The sequence below is a fragment of the Coregonus lavaretus genome (genome assembly GCF_964263955.1).
Source record: "Coregonus lavaretus genome assembly, chromosome: 8".
NCBI classification, from domain to species: Eukaryota; Metazoa; Chordata; class Actinopteri; order Salmoniformes; family Salmonidae; genus Coregonus; species Coregonus lavaretus.
In genome coordinates, this window is record NC_139995.1 from 15600639 (window position 1) to 15621534 (window position 20896).

Below are 20896 nucleotides of genomic sequence, written 5' to 3' on the forward strand. Positions count from 1 at the left end.
CTACCACAGCATTCTGCAGCGATACGCCATCCCATCTGGTTTGGGCTTAGTGGGACTATCATTTGTTTTTCAACAGGACAATGACCCAACACACCTCCAGGCTGTGTAAGGGCTATTTGACCAAGAAGGAGAGTGATGGAGTGCTGCATCAGATGACCTGGCCTCCACAATCCCCCGACCTCAACCAAATTGAGATGGATGGCAGAGTGAAGGAAAAGCAGCTAACAAGTGCTCAGCATATGTGGGAACTCCTTCAAGACTGTTGGAAAAGCATTCCAGGTGAAGCTGGTTGAGAGAATGCCAAGAGTGTGCAAAGCTGTCATCAAGGCAAAGGGTGGCTATTTGAAGAATCTCAAATATAAAATATATTTTGATTTGTTTAACACTTTTTTGGTTACTAGATGATTCCAAATGTGTTATTTCATAGTTTTGATGTCTTCACTATTATTCTACAATGTAGTGTAGTGTATTAAGATTATGTCTTTGTTAAATGTTTTTCATGAAGAAATGGAATGTTGTTTATGTTAGTATCAAAAGGGAATGTTTTAGTGTAACGCCACATACAACAGACAGGAAGTGTGTTGTAGACAGGGGAGACTGGTGATTGGCCAGAAGAGGGAGCATCTTTTTGCATTGTTTATAAATAGGGGCTAGACTACAGAAAGGGCAGAACGGCCATGGCAATCTGGGATGCCGTTCTCCGGACACCGCGGGTCTGTAACTTATGCTGTAACCTCGTGATTTTAATAAAAGCCTCTAACACGGTGCAGCATAAACGGACTCTTTGTTGACAGCAATAATTGCCACCATTCACCCGATACGACAAATGGCGCCCAACGTGGGGCTGGTCTGCACCTCTGCTTTGGTTCATTCAGTCGCCAGGCTAACTCGCTTTGAAGCATGGCCAGACAAGGGTGAGTTTTTCTTACCGCTTCGGAGTTTGTTAGATTGGATACGACTTGTGTACACTGGAGAGATGTACCATACGACCTTGCCTCGGGTGGCGTTATTGCTGATGACTAGAGTCTGTTAAAATGTTATTCCATTGGAAACGGCAGATAATTGGAAGTTTTTAGAGCATAAAACGGTAGGAATTAAGTATTGAAGGTGTACAATTAAGGCAGATATGCGCATCAATAGGGCACTGTACCGCTTAAGACCCCGGGGGGGCCATTTAGAAAATGATGGGCCGGCAAATCCGTTTGCACGATAGAATGGGCAGACGGTGGTTTTTTTTTAAAGGAAAACTCGGATTAATGGGGTTTATCTGATTGTGATTATGACTCGACTCTCGTCCGACGGGGGGTTTGATTGGGTTTGATTTCTCGGTGTAATGGTCATTAATTCACGGTAGCAAAAACGGTAGGATAAATATGTTAAAATTAATAGGGCAGTGCAGGATATTTATTTGTGTGGTAGGCCGCAGTTAGCTAAAGGCTAAGGCTAATTCTAAATGCTTGATTGTGTGTCAGGCCACGTGGTACATAGAGGCTAAGGCTAATTCTAATGCTAAATGCTAATTGTGTTGCGTGCTACATGCTAACGGATATCCTTAGAGACCCCATTGCGATGGATTAAAGTCTCTTAAACTTGTCTCTGTGTGTGTAAGTCAGGTTATATGTTTTGTGAGCGCTGTTAAATGTTGTTTGACTATGAGGGGAAAACGGAGGTAAAGTGGGACTGTTATTCTGTCTGTTTGGGGAGGGAGTAGAAAATATCCCTTCCACGGTGAAAAAGTATTTTTGAATGCATTTGCGCATGCGTTTAATTTTGCGACACTACACTACAGAAAGGGGGAGTTTATGGCACGAGATTAGGACACGTTTTGGTTTACGGTACTAAACTACAACACGTTTTTGCTAATGGGTCATATTTCTGTTGGGGGCTGCAGGGGGAGACAGAGAAACACACAGACAAAGAGATATTTGGACACGAGTATTCTAGTTGTTACATCGGCGGAGGGTTAAAGATGAAACTTGTTTTGTGACCTATTGAATTTATAAATTAGATGTATGGTAACGGATTATAATAAATTGAATTAGAAGACGATTAAAATTAAATAAAATGTTTTTGAGCGATCTATTTAGTTCTGAATTAAATGACGATTAAAATAAATAAATAAAATAAAAATGTTTTTGAGCGATCTATAATTATTCCTGAGTTAATTCTTAGAGTGAATAATGTATAACGAATGAATATTGAATATGGTTGAAATAACTCAGTGATTGCATTAACTACTAAAATGTTATTCTGTGTCTCTGTTCTTCTGTCATGAGAGGAGCAATAGGACGATACGACAGGAGAGAGAGAGAGAGAGAGAGGAGATACAGGAAGTGCGTCACGTGACAAGGTGTGACGCGGCAGAGGATCAGATATCAGGCTAGTTCACAAAATCATCCCTTACAAAATATGTGATGTTATGACAATTTTACATAGGCTTGGCAAATTATTCATTAAAAATTGCATTTTGGAGGCTCTGTGCATCACTGGGGTTTGATTGGAGTTGGGTTGGGAATCAAGGACTGACATTATTCTGTAAATTTAAGATAAATAGGGGTTATAGAGCAAGGGGTTACAGGCTTTGTTTTTGGGATTGCTTTGAAGTTGACTAACTTACATTTACTTGCATTTGATGGGTTGTGGTAAGATAGCCAACACTAATTGATAAATTGGTGACATAGGATATAGGAATAAAAATTGGTTTTAATTATTCAGGATTTTTAATTGATTTATTTTGGAGTTGTTAGGTTTATATTAATAATTAGAGGGTGGAAGCCATAGGCTATATAGTCTAAAATAAGATAATTCATAATAAAGGAATATAAAAGAGTAGTTACAATGGGGAGAAAGGACAGCAAGGCTATATGAAGGTGATTACACCGATTGATATAGTACAAAATGGTAATCCTTTAGTTAAGAGTATTGCTAGGTTATCCGGCAAATGAAACAAAAGTTGCCCTTCATTCTCAAACAAAAACTGATAAAAGATTCCAGCGATAAGATAAACAAAGCTATAGAGATAAGGCTAAGGGAAGTACATTTTAGGGATGTTTATCCTCAGCTTCCAGTGATCATCCAGGAGGGTGATTGTTGCATCAGAGATGAAGACGAATAATAGATAGAGGACAAGCAGAAAGGACTGGCACAGAAGAAAAGTAAGAAGATGATGGAAGATGATATTTTGAGGACAGAACTTAGAATATAAGCTTTTGAAGAATACTGATATGTCAACAGCAAGAAAGAACAGGACGAAGAAACTCTGAGAAAACTCAATCATACAACTGGTGGAGAAGAGAAGCTTTGGTTATGAAGAATCAGAGTGAACCAAATCAACAATCACTGTTACAGCTTCAACTGAACAATATCAAATGCAATTGTACCAGCCAAGGGGGGTACCAGGTGTTCCATATCCACAGCCAGTTTCTGGACAGACACAGAATTGGAGAGGAAGAGGACGAGAAGGCTTAGAAGGAGGAGGAAGATTTCAGCTACACTTTCAGCAACTTTCAGAAGACTGTTATAATTATGGACAGATTGGTCACTTTACCTGTGAGTGCAACAAGTCAGGAGGAAAAACAGAGAACATTTTTAAGGAAGATACAGGGGCAATTCAAGATCACCTGTTCTCCAGGTGAACCCTAAAGATTCTAGAGTGCCTAGAAGATCCGGAAGGGGGGTGCCAGCTGATAGCATCGATTAGAGAAGAAGAGAAAATAGCTAACAATTGAAGTAAAAACAGGACTATGAGAAGTGATAGTGAATAGTGGAAAAACTTATCTGTGTTGAGCCTAAAGAGGTTAAACATCTCACTATGTAAAATTAACTAATTAGGATAGGGATTTGAGGTAGTAAAACAGTTAATTACTCTTAAGATACTAATATTAAAGCATATACCTATTGCATTGTTGGGAAGAGATGCATTGTTTAAATTGAACTGTACAATAGGATGGATGTACACTAAACGGCTGTCTGGTAGAGGATTTTAAAAAGTAGGGTTTTTGGGAATCATATTTGCTTAAAAAGATAATATCATAGGAAGGATGATAATATATATTAGACTGCCTATTAGACAATCTGTCTGAAAATAAACTTAAAAGGGGTGACTGTTATTCGGGGTTACATTCTTACACCAAGAGATTTCAGGCTAGGCTAAAAGGTGTTTAGTCGTTTGCCAAGTCTGTGTGTAAAAAAAGTCAAAGGCAGGTGGGGACCTTCCCAATCACATATTCTAAAAATTTGGTGGTAAAGGGATTTTGTGAATAAATCAGTGGAAAAGGTTTTTAAAGGTTAGGAGGAAAAGATTAGATTAAAATAAGTTAGGAGAACTAGGGTTGAAGGAACTCTAAGACAGTAAGCTAAGTTTCAAAGTTAGTAGTAAGAGAGAGAGAACAGTAGTGAAGGACATTTTAAAGTTTAGTGGGAAGATATGGTAGGAGTTTAGATCTGTTAGGAGCAGATGCATTGAGAAAGTATGTGTTGTTGAATGATAAGAGAAGATTGAGGGTGATTGAGTATCTATATTTACAGTTCCAGCAGGGAGATCAAGGTAATTATAGGTGTATTTTTTTATAATCAAAAGTTTGAAAGTCAGGAATTAGAGATAGGACTGAGAGTTGGGAAAAAGTGACACTAGTGGTGATAGATGGAAGTACAAGCAAAGACAACTTTTCTTTGGGGAAAAACTAGAAGTAACTAAGGACATTAACACTTCAGTCTATTAAAACAACAGTGAGAAGCAATTTAACTCTTTCAACATTGATAGTTATTAAAGCCATAAATATATCGCATTTGATTATAAGGGAGCCAATGGCTCCAGCACCAATTTTAGGGGAACGCTGTTTTTTAGGGTTAGGATGGGGACGTTTCTCCCACATGGAGAGATAATTATGGAGAAGAAGTATACTTATCTAGTGCAAGCATTAGAATTTGTTCCGGTTAAGAATTATTGGTTAAAAGGCTATATAATTCATAAAGTAACGCTTATGATGGAAGATTTGAAATCTGTTGAAGTTCCACAGTCACCAAAGGAGTTCAGGAAGAATATGTTACAGTAGTCACTCCAACAGTGAATAATACACATAGGATATCGGTAGCTTTGCCACTAGAAATAATTAAGGTTAATACATCAACTACTTTAATGGTAACTTTGGAAGGGATTAATGATACGATGGCAATAGCAGATGTAGGAAGTATGACACCGACAACAACTTTTCTGAAATTAAAGGGGGTAGCAAGACGAATAGGGTTAAAATAGGAGAGCAGATAGTGGTAGAGAGAATATAGATTCATCATGGAGTACAGGATGAGGTCTTTGATTTTAATGACAGACAAGGAGAGGTATCTGATCAGTACCGCTCGTTAGGGAAGAGAGAAACTATATGCATGTGGTTTGATTCTTCTGTTGTGAAAATTAGAGATAGATGGCCAGGTAGGAATCTTTGGTTCCAGCGGTTAGCTCATTCTGTAATATCAGTGAGGAATCTTGAGGGTCCATGTCTGTTGAGAATTCCAGCAACAAACATGTTAGAGACGGTCGTTCGACCTCTATCAAGTATGTGTCAATTTTATGCTTTGTCATGACTGTGGTATCAGCAACAATCAGTAACAGATAAAATAATGTCGTTGTCAAAACATTTGTTTAAGCCTAGGTTTAGGTGTTATTGGGTTAAGTGAATTAACTTGTGTGAATTTGTTGGATGGTAAAGGAAACTCAGGTAACAGCAAACCATGAAGCATTGGAGGTGTAACCATTGAGGGCTAAAAGTTGTTTTTGTTCTAATAAAACATATGAGGTAAGGGGTATGTTTATGGGAATATCAGATTGTGATGTTATATGATAACTTTGGGTATGCATGACCTTAAGGGTAGTAATGAGAAATATATATGTTACTTTTTATGTACCAGGTAGTAGGAACAGCAGGACTTTGATGGTTAAAAGATTAGCTTTTGCCTGACAATGTGACTATGGGGAATTTTAGAGATATTTTGAGGGTTTGTGGTGATAAAGCATATATATTCTTACCCTATGGATAGACAGGATGTTGTTACATGTCAACGTTGAAGCTTCCATATGAGGTTTCTACCATTATAAGAGGGGTAGCACCGGACACAGAAAGCTGAAGCTATATTTGAAATTGGATGAAAAGAGACATGGCTACATGTCATAGTCTTCAAGCCTATCATTGAAGGATAAATCTAAGGGAGAAGGGGGGACTTTTTCCATGGTATGGTGTAACATTTGGGAAGATCATATTGATAATATTAGGTATACTTTGAGTCCAGATAGTTCCGATAATATCACGAGTGTTATATATGCATTGAAGAATATAAGGGATGCGTTTGGGAGATCTGAGAAGACTTGGTTGCAAGATCAGTTAGGCCAGTAGGGGCAGTGATGGGTTACATTTAATGGCAGCTTTGATAGCACTGTGTGATGTTTGTAATTTGTTACTGACCTTTGAGAAAGCTATGATATTGAGATAGGTTGGAGAGTGATGCCTGGAGACAACACTCAGATGCCGGTGTTGACTGTTCCTGATCTGGATAAAGATGGACAAGTGGAACAGAATGGATAAATATCATTTTTGATTATTTGATCATTTTTCAATTTTTTCAATATTAGTGTGATTTTTAGTATGATTTTATGAATCAAGGGGGGAATGGGTTTATGTGATTCATACATCATTTATATATCATTTTTATATTCTTAGTGGATATTGATGTTTAATTTGAAAGTGTTTGTTTTGCAAAAGATACTGTTTGGTCGTTTCATTTTCTTCCAGAAGCATTTGGGGGAACATGGGAAGGGACAATATGACTGGAGGAGATGAAACAAGGAGGGTGTGGCCGATTCCATCATCAACAGTCCATTGGAAGAGGAGACTACGGGGAGATGAAGTGTAGTGGACTACATTCCAGTGTCTGCAATGAAATATAGACATGTGTAATACATAATTTGTGTAATAGCCTGAGGGATTAATTTTTGTAGAAGGATATTTGATGTTATTGAATACATGTGAGGATCTTAGATGTTTTTGTTTATTTCGGTGAGGGACAGAGAGGCTAGGCAGGGAGAGGTTCACTGTAGGGTCCAATGGGTTGACCAGCCTTACAATGGATATTTATTGGATAGGATTTTGTTTGCAGGGGCTTACATGTGTATTTAATTGCATCATAGTTTCAAATGCATTTACATGGTTTATGAGGTTATCTGGAGTACCGAGGTGGTTGCCTGGGGCAGAGGGACCGTGAGAGAATTTTACTGTCTTGATTGATGGATGGAAGGTTGCCGGACAGTTTTTCGCTCTTACACTCCATAGAGATTTGTTCATATTTCATAGTACACTCTAGAGAAGAATGTTTTTGGTTTAATGTTAAAGATACTCAATAAGATAAATTGTTACTAGTCATAATCCTATTCTGTTTGTTTTCGAGACTTTTAGTTTGTCTCGAAGGGGGGAATATGTAGTGTATTAAGATTATGTCTTTGTTAAATGTTTTTCATGAAGAAATGGAATGTTGTTTATGTTAGTATCAAAAGGGAATGTTTTAGTGTAACGCCACATACAACAGACAGGAAGTGTGTTGTAGACAGGGGAGACTGGTGATTGGCCAGAAGAGGGAGCATCTTTTTGCATTGTTTATAAATAGGGGCTAGACTACAGAAAGGGCAGAACGGCCATGGCAATCTGGGATGCCGTTCTCCGGACACCGCGGGTCTGTAACTTATGCTGTAACCTCGTGATTTTAATAAAAGCCTCTAACACGGTGCAGCATAAACGGACTCTTTGTTGACAGCAATAATTGCCACCATTCACCCGATACGACAGTAGAAAATAGTAAAAATAAAGAAAAACCCTTGAATGAGTAGGTGTGTCCAAACTTTTAACTGGTACTGTATATATCTAATTTTTTGGACAAATCAACAATGATTTTCGGGAAGCCTTTGACTCGCCTCCTGAAGTGTCACCGTACACAGCACAGCCATTGGTTAGGCAGCACAAAAAAGTTAACATTTACATTTTTATATTTTAGTCATTTAGCAGATGCTCTTATGCAGAGCGACTTACAGTTAGTGCATTCAGCTTAAGATAGCTAGGTGGGACAACCACATATCACAGGCATAGTAAATACACTTTTCCTCAATAAAGTAGCAGTCAGAGCTAGCAGCGCAGAAACCCGGGAAGGAAGTACATTTTCTTAGAAATATAACTTTGCCCTGTGCTTCTCTGAGCATGCACTTCGTATAGCCTATAGTTTAGTATAAGCTACGGATCATTTGATTGAGACCATATAGGCCCACTTGATATTGCGCACCAGGCAGAGAATCAGGAATGAAGGGCAGCACATACATTGGCATACATACAGTTTACTTCGGCACCTAGAATAGTTTTCTCTCTATAAGACAATATGTAATTTATAGGAATTTAATGTATTGCATTGGGACCAATGGAGTGGGTGGAGTAGAAAGTGCTGCTGGGCATTTAGACTTCAGTCTCATATGATTTGACACCATATACAATACTTTTACTGCGGCACCCAGAATAGTTTTTGCTCTATAAGCCAATATGTATTCATATACAGTGATTCATATTGTGGTCGCCAATGGAATATGAACAAATATTAATCATTGTTACTGTTTAGACAATTATTTTTCATATATCATGAATAAATACGTTTTGACATTTTTCTACTATTACGTGGGGACTTTTATTTAGAACGTTTTCGAAATTCCGTGACCCGGAAGTACTTTTTTAGTGTTGCTGATGAGACGCTGATGACGCCAAGCTTAAGTGCGTGGAGCTGTTCATTTCACCCAAGTTTGCCATGATGATTTCTAATGAGACTAGTTCATAAGGTAATTTCGTGTTCTTTTAAATATTTGATTTCATTGACTGTAAATTGTTAATACATGTAAACAGCCTACATCGCTATCGTTTCAGTACTGTAGAAAGCTACAGGCTAACATCTTATCTGGCCAGACATTAAATTGGCCTGCCGTTAGCTAGCTAGCTAATTTATAACAGCATATTGAATAAACGTAGCTAGCTAACTAGCTAAGCTACTCAGTTTCAAACACACTTACAATCTTACCGCTACACTATTCAAAGCAGTCTTTGACCATTCATTTGAAATGTATTTTAAACGTTTAACTGGATGTTACTGTAACAGTTCAACGTGATCTCTGTAACGTTATGCTTCTGACAGTGTGTCAGTGGCACGTGGAGGGTAAACAACACTGCACATTTAGCTACAAAACCAACCACAAGGTGGAGTTTCAAATCAAATCCAATCAAATTTTATTAGCCACATGCGCCGAATACAACAGGTGCAGACATTACAGTGAAATGCTTACTTACAGCCCTTAACCAACAGTGCATTTATTTTTAATAAAACAAGTAAAATAAAACAACAACAAAGTGTTGAAAAAAAAAAGAGCAGAAGTAAAGTATAATAACAGTAGGGAGGCTATATATACAGGGGGGTACAGGTGCAGAGTCAATGTGCGGGGGCACCGGCTAGTTGAGGTAGTTGAAGTAATATGTACATGTGGGTAGAGTTAAAGTGACTATGCATAAATAATTAAGAGTAGCAGCAGCGTAAAAAGATGGGGTGCAAATAGTCCGGGTAGCCATGATTAGCTGTTCAGGAGTCTTATGGCTTGGGGGTAGAAGCTGTTGAGAAGTCTTTTGGACCTAGACTTGGCACTCCAGTACCGCTTGCCTTGCAGTAGCAGAGAGAACAGTCTATGACTTGGGTGGCTGGAGTCTTTGACAATTTTGAGGGCCACCTTTCAAACGTGGACTCCGGCATGGAGCGCATGTTTTTGTTCCAGCCCAGTACTCTGTTAAAGAAGACCCGGCAGCCTATTTAGGAGGTTCTGCAGCAGCAGTTGAGACAAGTCAGTAGATCAGGTCCAAATAGGTATAATAGTGTAGGTGATGAAGAAGATTGGATTCAGAGGTTATTTCCTAAATATACAGATGATGATGATAATAGTTGACAAACTCAACTGGACTTGAGTACAAAAGGCATAACAATGCAAGTTACATCACAGAAGCTGCGTTTACACAGGCAGCAGCCCCATTCTGATCTTTTGCCCAATTATTGGCAAAAGAGCTGATCTGATTGGTCAAGACCAATTAGTGGGGGAAGAACTGTGAATTGGGCTGCCTGTGTAACCAGAGTGCCAATAGAATAAACTGGCAGAGCTATTAACTCACGTTACTTTGACAAGCAGCTATTTCCCCTGGACCTAGAATGAGGACCTGCCCGGCCTAACCTGGCATAAACCACTCAGTAAATTATTAATTAGAAATAACACTAATTAACATTTCACATGTAAGACATAATTTACATAAATGTGAATGTTTACAATAAACAATGAAAACACCGCCTAAGATGCAGAAATCTAACACTGTTAGGCGCGCAAGCTGTGGCTAAAGCCGTGAACTTTATGGTGCGGTGGTGAGTACAGATTGGCATTATGATGCGTTCATAACATGTGGGAAACTCTGAAAATCCTTTTTGTAAACTGGGTTCAATTAGTTGTGTGCATTCACATGCTTTGAATACGTTGAGAACGCTGATTGGCTAATGCCAAAAAAAGTAGGGCTATCATGCTGGTAAACAAATTCTAGTGTTCATAAACCATATTAATAGGTAAAAAAAAATTATAAAATGCTGTTATTGAGGTAATTTCCTTAGTATGTGACGTCAGAGTTCAGCATGTGGGAGAACTCATAGCTCAGAGATGATAGACGAGCTTCCCACTAGTAATTACCAGTTGGAGGGGCGTTCAAGTGGATTCTTCCCAGTCTTATTCTGGTATTTACGAGATGTAATGAACGCAGCATTAAAACAAACAAAATAAATAAATGATAATGATAACCAGACTGGCGTGTTTTCTTTTACATGTAGCGATGCACAATGTTGGATGGGACTAGCGATAGCATAGTTAGGTAAGCAACACATTTAGTAGAAACAGAGTTAATGTGGGGGAGAAATATAGGGAAATGTCCGAGTCAGTTACTTGAAGATAGCTGACAGGCACATCACACAGACACATGGGGTGCGTTCAGTTCGCCTCAACGTTTGCTACATTGTGTGACGGTTTGCACTGAATGACACGTTTCCTCAAAACGGTGCACACTGTTCTTCAACAGCCTTTGAGGTACGTTTGCTCCCATTTGGTGGGTGTGGCGAGGTGTGGCCTGATCAATATGGGTGTGACCAAACTCGTGCAGCACACCATACGGTAATAATGACACTCTGGGCCACCATAATCAACGTTTTTCAACTGGTCGTTCAGTACAGTACAGTTTCCGTTTAATTCAAGGTTGCATACTGTTCTGTCGTACTGAACACAACCCTGATTTAATCAATCTAGGTTCATGATAGTTGATTAGTTGGATGATCAGATGTGTTAGTGGCGGCTGGTACAAAGTATCAACACTGTGAGTTCCCAATTCCACGATTGAAGAAGAAATAAGTGGGCTCAGGAGAAGATTAGTTTGATGTCAAGCAGTGCTACTGCTAAGATACTGCTAAGCATTAATGCTAAGATACTGCTAAGCATTATAAAATGTGTATAATATCTTGTGTGCAAATCAAACTCCCCCACTAATTCCACAGCTTTCACAGACCCCTGTAGATCCATACCTGCGGTGTTCTGTTCATCATGATAACTCCAGCGTTTGAGTTGAGCCAGGACCCAGTTTTCCTAATCCTGACCATCCGTGTGCCCTACACTAGAACATCAGAGTTTGATCTCTACATCGATGGAGATGATTTCAAATTCTATGCCAAGCCTTACTTCCTCAGGTGAGTGACTGACCATCAGTCACATTTCTATGCTGCCATTATTGAAGTCACTATATTCATGTTTTCTTTGAAAATCTTGTTTTTATATATATTTTGAAAGGTATATACATTTGTAGTAATTAAATGCACACAGTTGCACCATGATATGCTGTAATTGTGTCAAAATGCTGATAGGCCACCTTCATGTTTAGTTCTAACACATTTTGAATCTCTTATCAAGACTGAATTTACCTGGAAAACTAGTGGAGGATGGGAGGGAAAAGGCCTCCTTCGACATTGATAAAGGTAATGTTTGGTTTTTACACTTTGTTCATGTTTTTATTGATAAGGAATCATTCATAAGTAGTTTTGCTGTTGGCTCTTTGCATTTTGGAATGGATGCGTGTGGTTGAAAGAAAATGCAGGCTTTCATATTCTGATGAAAACAGACCACCTAATGCATCGTTGATAGTGCATTATTGACCCTTTCATTGAAACACAATGTCACCCTATCGTTGTCAGTGCGTGTGTCCTCTTGAGCTCCCAGTAATCAAATCATCATTACTGGTGGTTAGGAGGATGTTCTCACTAGACTCCACAGTGTGTAGTTAGCACTACAGCTAGTCAGAGCCACTCTAGCAGGACCCTGAGTGATGGGGCTGATAGCAGAGTCAGTGGGATTGATCCCTGGTGTCTCTTTACCACTCACTACAGAGACAGCCACACAGACTTCATTACTGGTTATGCTATTAGATATGAAGGGCCATTTGACCTGTCTGTGATGTAATGAATGCCCCCTGCAGCTTATTTCTGCGCATTTCTAGTGACACTTGGCCTTTTTTGTTTTATTCATGTATTTATTCTATTTACCAACTCATTCTCATGAGGCTACTTTGCTTAGAATCAATCTTTTCAGTTAGGAGTGGAATACTCAGATCAATTTTTAAATCAGTTTCATTTCCAATTATCTCTTTTGATTATGTTGGGTTGGTGAAGCGTTAGCCTTATGCTCGCTGACACAACATTGGCCCTCAATCAGCGATGCCCTGTTTGACACACTGTGTCTAAATAAGCCACTAACTGCTGCTAATATAGCTTCTCTAATGGGAGTCCCGGTTTATACTCGCAATTAGAAGTCATTACGATACATCTTTTTAGGGCTGGGCGAAATAGTCAAATGTATGTATTTGACGTTATTTGATGCTTCTGAAAAATAAAAGTTATAAATATGCTTTATTAGTAGTGCATGACCCTTGAATGGCAACAAATTAATTGTATGGGCTTTCTCCATTCTGATTTATTTGATGCACATTCAAGTAGTCAAATTTGGAAAACTTTTTATATTTATCCAGCACTGTGTCAACATATCGTTATAGACAGTATTGTAAAACTCCATATACTGGTATTCACAATATATCACCCAGACCCACTGCCTTTGGACTCTTCAAGGCAGCCTCCTCTAAAGAGGCCCATAGCCAAGGCAATTAGCCGACTAGCATAAAGCATTTTTAAGGTAAATACTCCAACAAAGTGTTGAAAGATTTATGAGGTTTTTAAAAGGGATTAAGACTAGGAAATTATCTCCTTGGCTAGAGGTGGAATGGTCATATATTTTATAGACTGTGTAGTCCTTCTCTTGTAATTGCTGTTTTGAGAGAAGTAAACCTCTGCTTTTGACTGAATACGCGTCTGCAGAGATTCAGTCATGGATTTATCATGAACATTTATTGTACTACATGTAAAGAGCCAAATCTAATTGATGAAAAATGCTTCAGGACTGTTTACAGGCAGACAATGCTATCCGATTTGCTTCCACATTGTCTACGTCTCTACACCTTGTACAGCTACACATTCAGTTGTTGCATTTCTCAAACCGAAGATCTCTGCTGCAGTGCTGCCAATTGTTTCACTTGCTCCCTGATGTTCTCTGTGTGTCCCAGGTCTTTTTTCCCTGCGCGTCCCCAAGGAGACAGCAGGGGAGCACTTTGAAGGGCTCCAGATGCTGACTAGTCTCCTGGCTCCCAAAGGCTCCCGCTCAGCCAAGCCTCTGGTGGAAGACATGGGTATGTTGAAGTGTCATAACATTTACATTTTAGTCATTTAGCAGACGCTCTTATCCAAAGCGACTTGCAATTAGTGCATTCATCTTAAGATAGTTAGGTGAGACAGCCACATATCACAGTCGTAGCAAGTACATTTTCCCTCAAAGGAGATATCAACAAAGTCAATGCTAGTAGGGAAAAAAAAAAAAAAAATATATATATATATATAAACCATACCAGTCAAAAGTTAGGACAGACTTACTCATTCAAGGGTTTTTTCTTTATTTTTACTATTTTCTCCATTCTCTCAACCAGCTTCATGAGGTAGTCACCTGGTGCTGCATAATTTGTCCTTTGGTCTGGAGTCCAAATTGGAGATTTTTGGTTCCAACCGCCGTGTCTTTGTGAGATGTGGTGTGGGTGAACAGATGATATCCGCATGTGTATTTCCCACCGTAAAGCATGGAGGAGGAGGTGTTATGGTGTGGGGGTGCTTTGCTGTGACACTGTGATTTAATTTAGAATTCAAGGCACACTTAACCAGCATGGCTACTACAGCATTCTACAGTGATACGCCATCCCATCTGGTTTGGGCTTAGTGGGACTATCATTTGTTTTTCAATAGAAAAATGACCCAACACACCTCCAGGCTGTTTAAGGGCTATTTTATCAAGAAGGAGAGTGATGGAGTGCTGCATCAGATGACCTGGCCTCCACAATCCCCCGACCTCAAACCAGTTGAGATGGTTTGGGATGAGTTGGACGGCAGAGTGAAGGAAAAGCAGCCAACAAGTGCTCAGCATATGTGGGAACTCCTTCAAGACTGTTGGAAAAGCATTCCAGGTGAAGCTGGTTGAGAGAATGCCAAGAGTGTGCAAAGCTGTCATCAAGGCAAAGGGTGGCTACTTTGAAGAATATAAAATATATTTAGATTTGTTTAACACTTTTTTGGTTACTACATGATTCCATATGATATATTTCATAGTTGTGATGTCTTCACTATTATTCTACCATGTAGAAAATAGTAAAAATAAAGAAAAACCCTTGAATGAGTAGGTGTGTCCAAACTTTTGACTGGTACTGTATATAGAGTCGCATTGTGGCCAATGGAATGGGTGGAGTAAAAGGCCAGCAACACTCAGTATTATTCAGAGCCCTATGAAATGACACCATAAATACATTCTTCAGACCCTACTGAGTACTCCCCACCCCATTTTTACATCGACACAAATAATACATTTTTTCTCTAGAAGCCAATATGTATCCATATACAGTGGTTTGCATTGTGACCAACGTAATGGGAGGATTAAAAGGCCAGCAACACTCAGTATTATTCAGAGCCCTATGAAATGACACCACATATATATTCTACAGACCCTACTTAGTACTCCTTACTCTACTTTTACATCGGCACATAGAATAGTTTTTTCCTGTACAGTGCTATATTTGTAATATAAAATATATTTTGATTTGTTTAACACTTTTTTGGTTACTAGATGATTCCAAATGTGTTATTTCATAGTTTTGATGTCTTCACTATTATTCTACAATGTAGAAAATAGTAAAAATAAAGAAAAACCCTTGAATGAGTATGTGTGTCCAAACTTTTGACTGGTACTATATTATATATACAGTACCAGTCAAAAGTTTGGACACACATACTCATTCAAGGGTTTTTCTTTATTTTTACTATTTTCTACATTGTAGAATAATAGTGAAGACATCAAAACTATGAAATAACACACGTGTTGGTCACCTGCTCGTCGAACAATTAATTCCTAAATCATGGGCATTAATATGGAGTTGGCCACCCCCTTTTCTGCTATAACAGCCTCCACTCTTCTGGGAAGGCTTTCCACTAGATGTTGGAACATTGCTGCAGGGACTTGCTTCCATTCAGCCAGAAGAGCATTAATGAGGTCAGGCACTGTTGTTGGGCGATTAGGCCTGGCTCGCAGTTGGCGTTCCAAATCATCCCAAAGGTGTTCGACAGGTTTGAGGTCAGGGCTCTACGCAGGCCAGTCAAGTTCTTTCACACCGATTTCGACAAACCATTTCTGTATGGACCTTGTGCACAGGGACATTGTCATGCTGAAACAGGGAAGGGCCTTCCCCAAACTGTTGCCACAAAGTCGGAAGCAAAGAATCATCTAGAATGTCTGCTGTAGCGTTAAGATTGCCCTTCACTGGGAACTAAGGGGCCTAGCCTGAACCATGAAAAACAGCCCCAGACCATTATTCCTCCTCCACCAAACTTTACAGTTGGCACTATGCATTGGGGCAGGTAGCGTTCTCCTGGCATCCGCCAAACCCAGATTCGTCCGTCGGACTGCCAGATGCTGAAGCATGATTCATCACTCCAGCGAAGGCGTTTCCACTTCTCCAGAGTCCAGTATGTTGCTGGAATCCATATTGATGTTTATGTTAAGCTAAAATCAATATCTCCCAATGAAACTGCTGGAGTAAGGACTTAGAACAGAAAAACCCACTGGATTTTGTCATTGGTGATGTTGTAATACGATTTGGCTTAATGGTTTTGTTTCTCATTAAGACATTGATGCTTTACATTACAGAGGCATGCGGTGGTATTATGGACGGTGAGGAGGAGGATGATGAAGAGGAGTTTGACTGGCAGGTTGAGCAGGAGGTGTACATGGAAACCTCAGAGGAGCAGCTGAAGGAACTGCAGAAGTATGGCTTTGGGAATCAGAGGTCCGGAGTGTTCACTAGACTGCAGGTAAGGTCATTCATTGGCTTGGCAGTACTCTGTGCTTCTTGAAGACAATGACTAGAAGTGAGTAGTGGAATGGTATCCTTTGAAAGCATTGCTAGGTTTATAATGCGATTGGTATAGTTCACATAAGTACGGCCAGGAGTTCTACCTGACCTTATGACCTGATCAGGAAAACATAGCATCATGTACAGCATGTGTCGGTTTAATGGAGGATTGTCCAATCAGGAGGAGCTGAGTGATGTCATCGACGTCCGAAACCCAGATGGAACCACAGTGTCAGAAAGGAGACGGGAACGGCTAGACGCTGAGACGTCCATATTCTGCCCTGACCATTACCTGTGAGTCATCCAAAGAATAGTACCCCCTAATTGAATCATTGTACATCATTAACAAATGCACAGATGATATCACTGATTAATTACATTGTATTCTATCACTTTCATTGTTATGACACTGACCTGTTTGTGTCTGTAGTGCTGACCTGTTTGAAGACCAGGAGATCCAGGGTCTGCTGAAGTTCTGCCCTTGGTGGTCTGATCTGAGCCCAGACTCCATCCGGCAGGGAGAGGCAGGTGAGCTGGAGTCCTCCCTATCTATCCCACCACTACCACACATGAAAGGATAGTTCATCCTCATTTCATGTGCTAAAGCTTGACATTAAGTTGCTCTTATATCTGTTAAATGATGCTGTAATTCATTTAGTAGCATTGTATTACAGAGTAGAATATAACCTATAGTTTTAGCTCAGTTCACACAAAGAGCAGTAAGAGATTTCCACCAGCAGGTGGTATATAAATGCAGACAATGAAAAAGGAACTTAACTTTGGTGTCAAACTAGTGATCCCAGAAAGACAGAAGTATACATTTGTGTTAATGTATAAATAATTACTGTTTTAAACATGTTATATCCAGTATTGTTCAACTGTTTTGTTGGGTACTGTCAGTTGTGAGGTTGTGGCGTGAAGTTAGTTTAACATTCACTGGATTGATGAATTGATGAGTTTGACATTAAGACTACAGTGTTAGTTCTCTAATGGTCATTTGGAAATGCATCCCTGTGGTATTGGTTCATTTGGTTGCCTTTGTATATAGACCATATTCTGTCTAGATCATCATTTCAGTTATCAGCTCTTAGGGCTTTCCTTAAAATGCAGAATTTAACAAAATGTCCCTTTTCTCCTAGCCATCCCCCATATCCAGACTTGTATCGCCATAACCTCACTCTCCCACAAATCCTATTTCTCTTATTTATCTCTGGCAGTCCATGACATAAGAAATCAATGAGTCATTTAAAAGGTGTGATCCACGGCTGGCAGGCTGAGCCCCACAGGTTTGTTTTCTCTTCTCACTCAGATGAGAGTGATAAGGGCTTATTGTGCCATCCAGATCTCCTAACAGCCTGCTAATTCCTCTGCTCCCACAGCCTCAACGAACACATGGCTCGTAGCCACAGTTTATGTTAGTACAGTCGTGGTCAAAAGTTTTGAGAATGACACAAGTATTGGTCTTCACAAAGTTTGCTGCTTCAGTGTTATGAGATATTTTTGTCAGATGTTACTATGGTATACTGAATTACAATTACAAGCATTCCATAAGTGTCAAAGGCTTTTATTGACAATCACATTAAGTTTATGCAAAGAGTCAATATTTGCAGTGTTGACCCTTCTTTTTCAAGACCTCTGCAATCCGCCCTGGCATGCTGTCAATTAACTTCTAGGCCACATCCTGACTGATGGCAGCCCATTCTTGCATAATCAATGCTTGGAGTTTGTCAGAATTTGTGTGTTTTTGTTTGTCCACCCGCCTCTTGAGGATTGACCACAAGTTCTCAATGGGATTAAGGTCTGGGGAGTTTCCTGCTCATGGACCCAAAATTCAGATGTTTTGTTCACCGAGCCACTTAGTTATCACTTTTGCCTTATGGCAAGGTGCTCCATCATGCTGGAAAAGGCATTGGTCGGCACCAAACTGTTGGATGGTTGGGAGAAGTTGCTCTCGGAGGATGTGTTGGTACCATTCTTTTTTCATGGCTGTGTTCTTAGGCAAAATTGTGAGTGAGCCCACTCCCTTGGCTGAGAAGCAACCCCATACATGAATGGTCTCAGGATGCTTTACTGTTGGCATGACACAGGACTGATGGTAGCACTCACCTTGTCTTCTCCAAACAATCGGAAAGGGGATTCATCAGAGAGAATGACTTTCCCCAGTCCTCAGCAGTCCAATCCCTGTACCTTTTGCAGAATATCAGTCTGTCCCTGATGTTTTTCCTGGAGAGAAGTGGCTTCTTTGCTGCCCTTCTTGACACCAGGCCATCCTCCAAAAGTCTGCCTCACTGTGCGTGCAGATGCACTCACACCTGCCTGCTGCCATTCCTGAGCAAGCTCTGCACTGGTGGTGCCCCGATCCCGCAGCTGAATCAACTTTAGGAGATTGTCCTGGCGCTTGCTTGACTTTCTTGGGCGCCCTGATGCCGTCTTCACAACGATTCAACCTCTCTCCTTGAAGTTCTTGATGATCCAATAAATGGTTGATTTAGGTGCAATCTTACTAGCAGCAATATCCTTGCCTGTGAAGCCCTTTTTGTGCAAAGCAATGATGACGGCATGTGTTTCCTTGCAGGTAACCATGGTTAACAGAGGAAGAACAATGATTTCAAGCACCACCCTCATTTTAAAGCTTCCAATCTGTTATTCTAACTCAATCAGCATGATAGAGTGATCTCCAGCCTTGTCTTCGTCAACACTCACCTGTGTTAACGAGAGAATCACTGACATGATGGCAGCTGGTCCTTTTGTGGCAGGGCTGAAATGCAGTGGAAATGTTTTTGGGGGATTAAGTTCATTTTCATGGCAAAGAGGGACTTTGCATTGGATTGTAATTCATCTGATCACTCTTCATGACATTCTGGAGTATATGCAAATTTCCATCATCAAAACTGAGGCAGCAGACTTTGTGAAAATTATTATTTGTGTCATTCTCAAAACTTTTGACCACGACTGTACAGGATGTCGTACTATACGCTCAGGAAAGGATTTAGATTAAACATTATCACAGGAGGATGTGCTGGGTTGAGAGTGCCAGGATTCCTGTCTCTGCCTAGCACAGGAGAGATCGCACAGCCAAACAGCCATCAGTCAATGCTACGCAGCACTGATACACAACCCATTAGCAGCAGGCAGGAGGAATCCAGCATTAAGTTTTCCTGCAGCTCTGTGGACTCCCTCTTCTCATTCTGCATTTTGAGCACTCAGCCGGAGCCCCGGCACAGTTAAATGGGCCAAATTAAACTTAATGACTTATCTGACAGCTGGATGCGCGTTAGCCTTCCCCTGCCTGTCGAGAAATGTATTGGTCAGGAAATGTAGCCGTTTGTAGTAAAATCTTGATAGCATGCTTATGATTTTAATATATATATATATATTATAATGTGGGGAAGCTCAATTCTTATGCTTTCACATTTTGGCCTCCTTCAGTTCTTTTCCCTCCCTCGCCTCCCCTAAGACAGAGATATACAGTATATGTCAGCTGACAGATTGGTGTAGACACTAGTGCTAATGAAGTAGAAACCCCACCCTGGGCCTGTGTGCCCCCTCTCTCTCCCCCGTGTCGAGGCCAGAGCACTGACCGGCCACAGCTGTCCACATGAACTGAGTGGGCGGTGTTAATCCAACACGACAGCCCTGTCTCTACCTGCAGCACTTCTTATGGCTGGTTTGACATGCCAGTGGCAGTCTGTGATTCATTGCATTGACCCGCAGGTTCTTTCACTGCAGAAAATGTACATCTCAAACAATTGCGCTTTCAGTTTAATATTGAGCGTTGATGTTTGGCAATCGATGTAAACTGTATTAAAGTTTCTGCGGACCCTATGTGCCCCACACACATTGTTCTGAACTACCAAGGTCATACGTCAGAAGCCTCTCAGTGATGCACGATTAGCGGAGGTATATTTACTCCATGTCACTGGTACCATCTGGAGATCGGGCCATGCTACGGGGGCAGACTGCTCAGAAGACTGGAGGAACTAGGTCACAAATTCATCTCCATTCATCTGACCCCACCCTTCCTCCCCCCCTTTCACTCGATTGGCTAGGATCAAAGCTGAGATCAGTGAGTGCCATTTAGATTGGATAAGATTAAAAGATCTAATGGGACAGATAGCTGTCTCTTGGATGAATGGAGCTCTGCGGCTGCATTATGTAGGCCTAGTTAGCTTGTGATTGACAGTTTTTAATGGTCAGCAGTAATCCCACATTTATCCTGTTTAAAATGTCTCTCTTTAGATCAGTTACGTGTGGGGGAAAAAAACAGGATTAAT

The 20896-nt window shown here is 40.3% G+C and overlaps 1 protein-coding gene across 3 annotated transcripts in view; it reads left to right on the forward strand.

Annotated features, from left to right (window-relative positions):
• Positions 1–8771: 8771 nt before the first annotated feature.
• shq1 (SHQ1, H/ACA ribonucleoprotein assembly factor) overlaps positions 8772–20896 on the forward strand; it is a 35786-nt gene continuing 23661 nt past the window's right edge. For 2 of the 3 annotated variants that reach the window (XM_084167718.1, XM_084167720.1), the window contains exons 1-7: positions 8772–8857; positions 11644–11823; positions 12044–12108; positions 13743–13865; positions 16418–16581; positions 16804–16916; positions 17053–17150. In XM_084167718.1, the coding sequence (XP_084023844.1) occupies positions 11681–11823; positions 12044–12108; positions 13743–13865; positions 16418–16581; positions 16804–16916; positions 17053–17150 (706 nt within the window). In that variant the 5' untranslated portion in view covers positions 8772–8857; positions 11644–11680. Of the gene's footprint in view, positions 8858–11634; positions 11824–12043; positions 12109–13742; positions 13866–16417; positions 16582–16803; positions 16917–17052; positions 17151–20896 lie in introns of all 3 variants that reach the window. The other variant, XM_084167719.1, reaches the window with a different exon arrangement.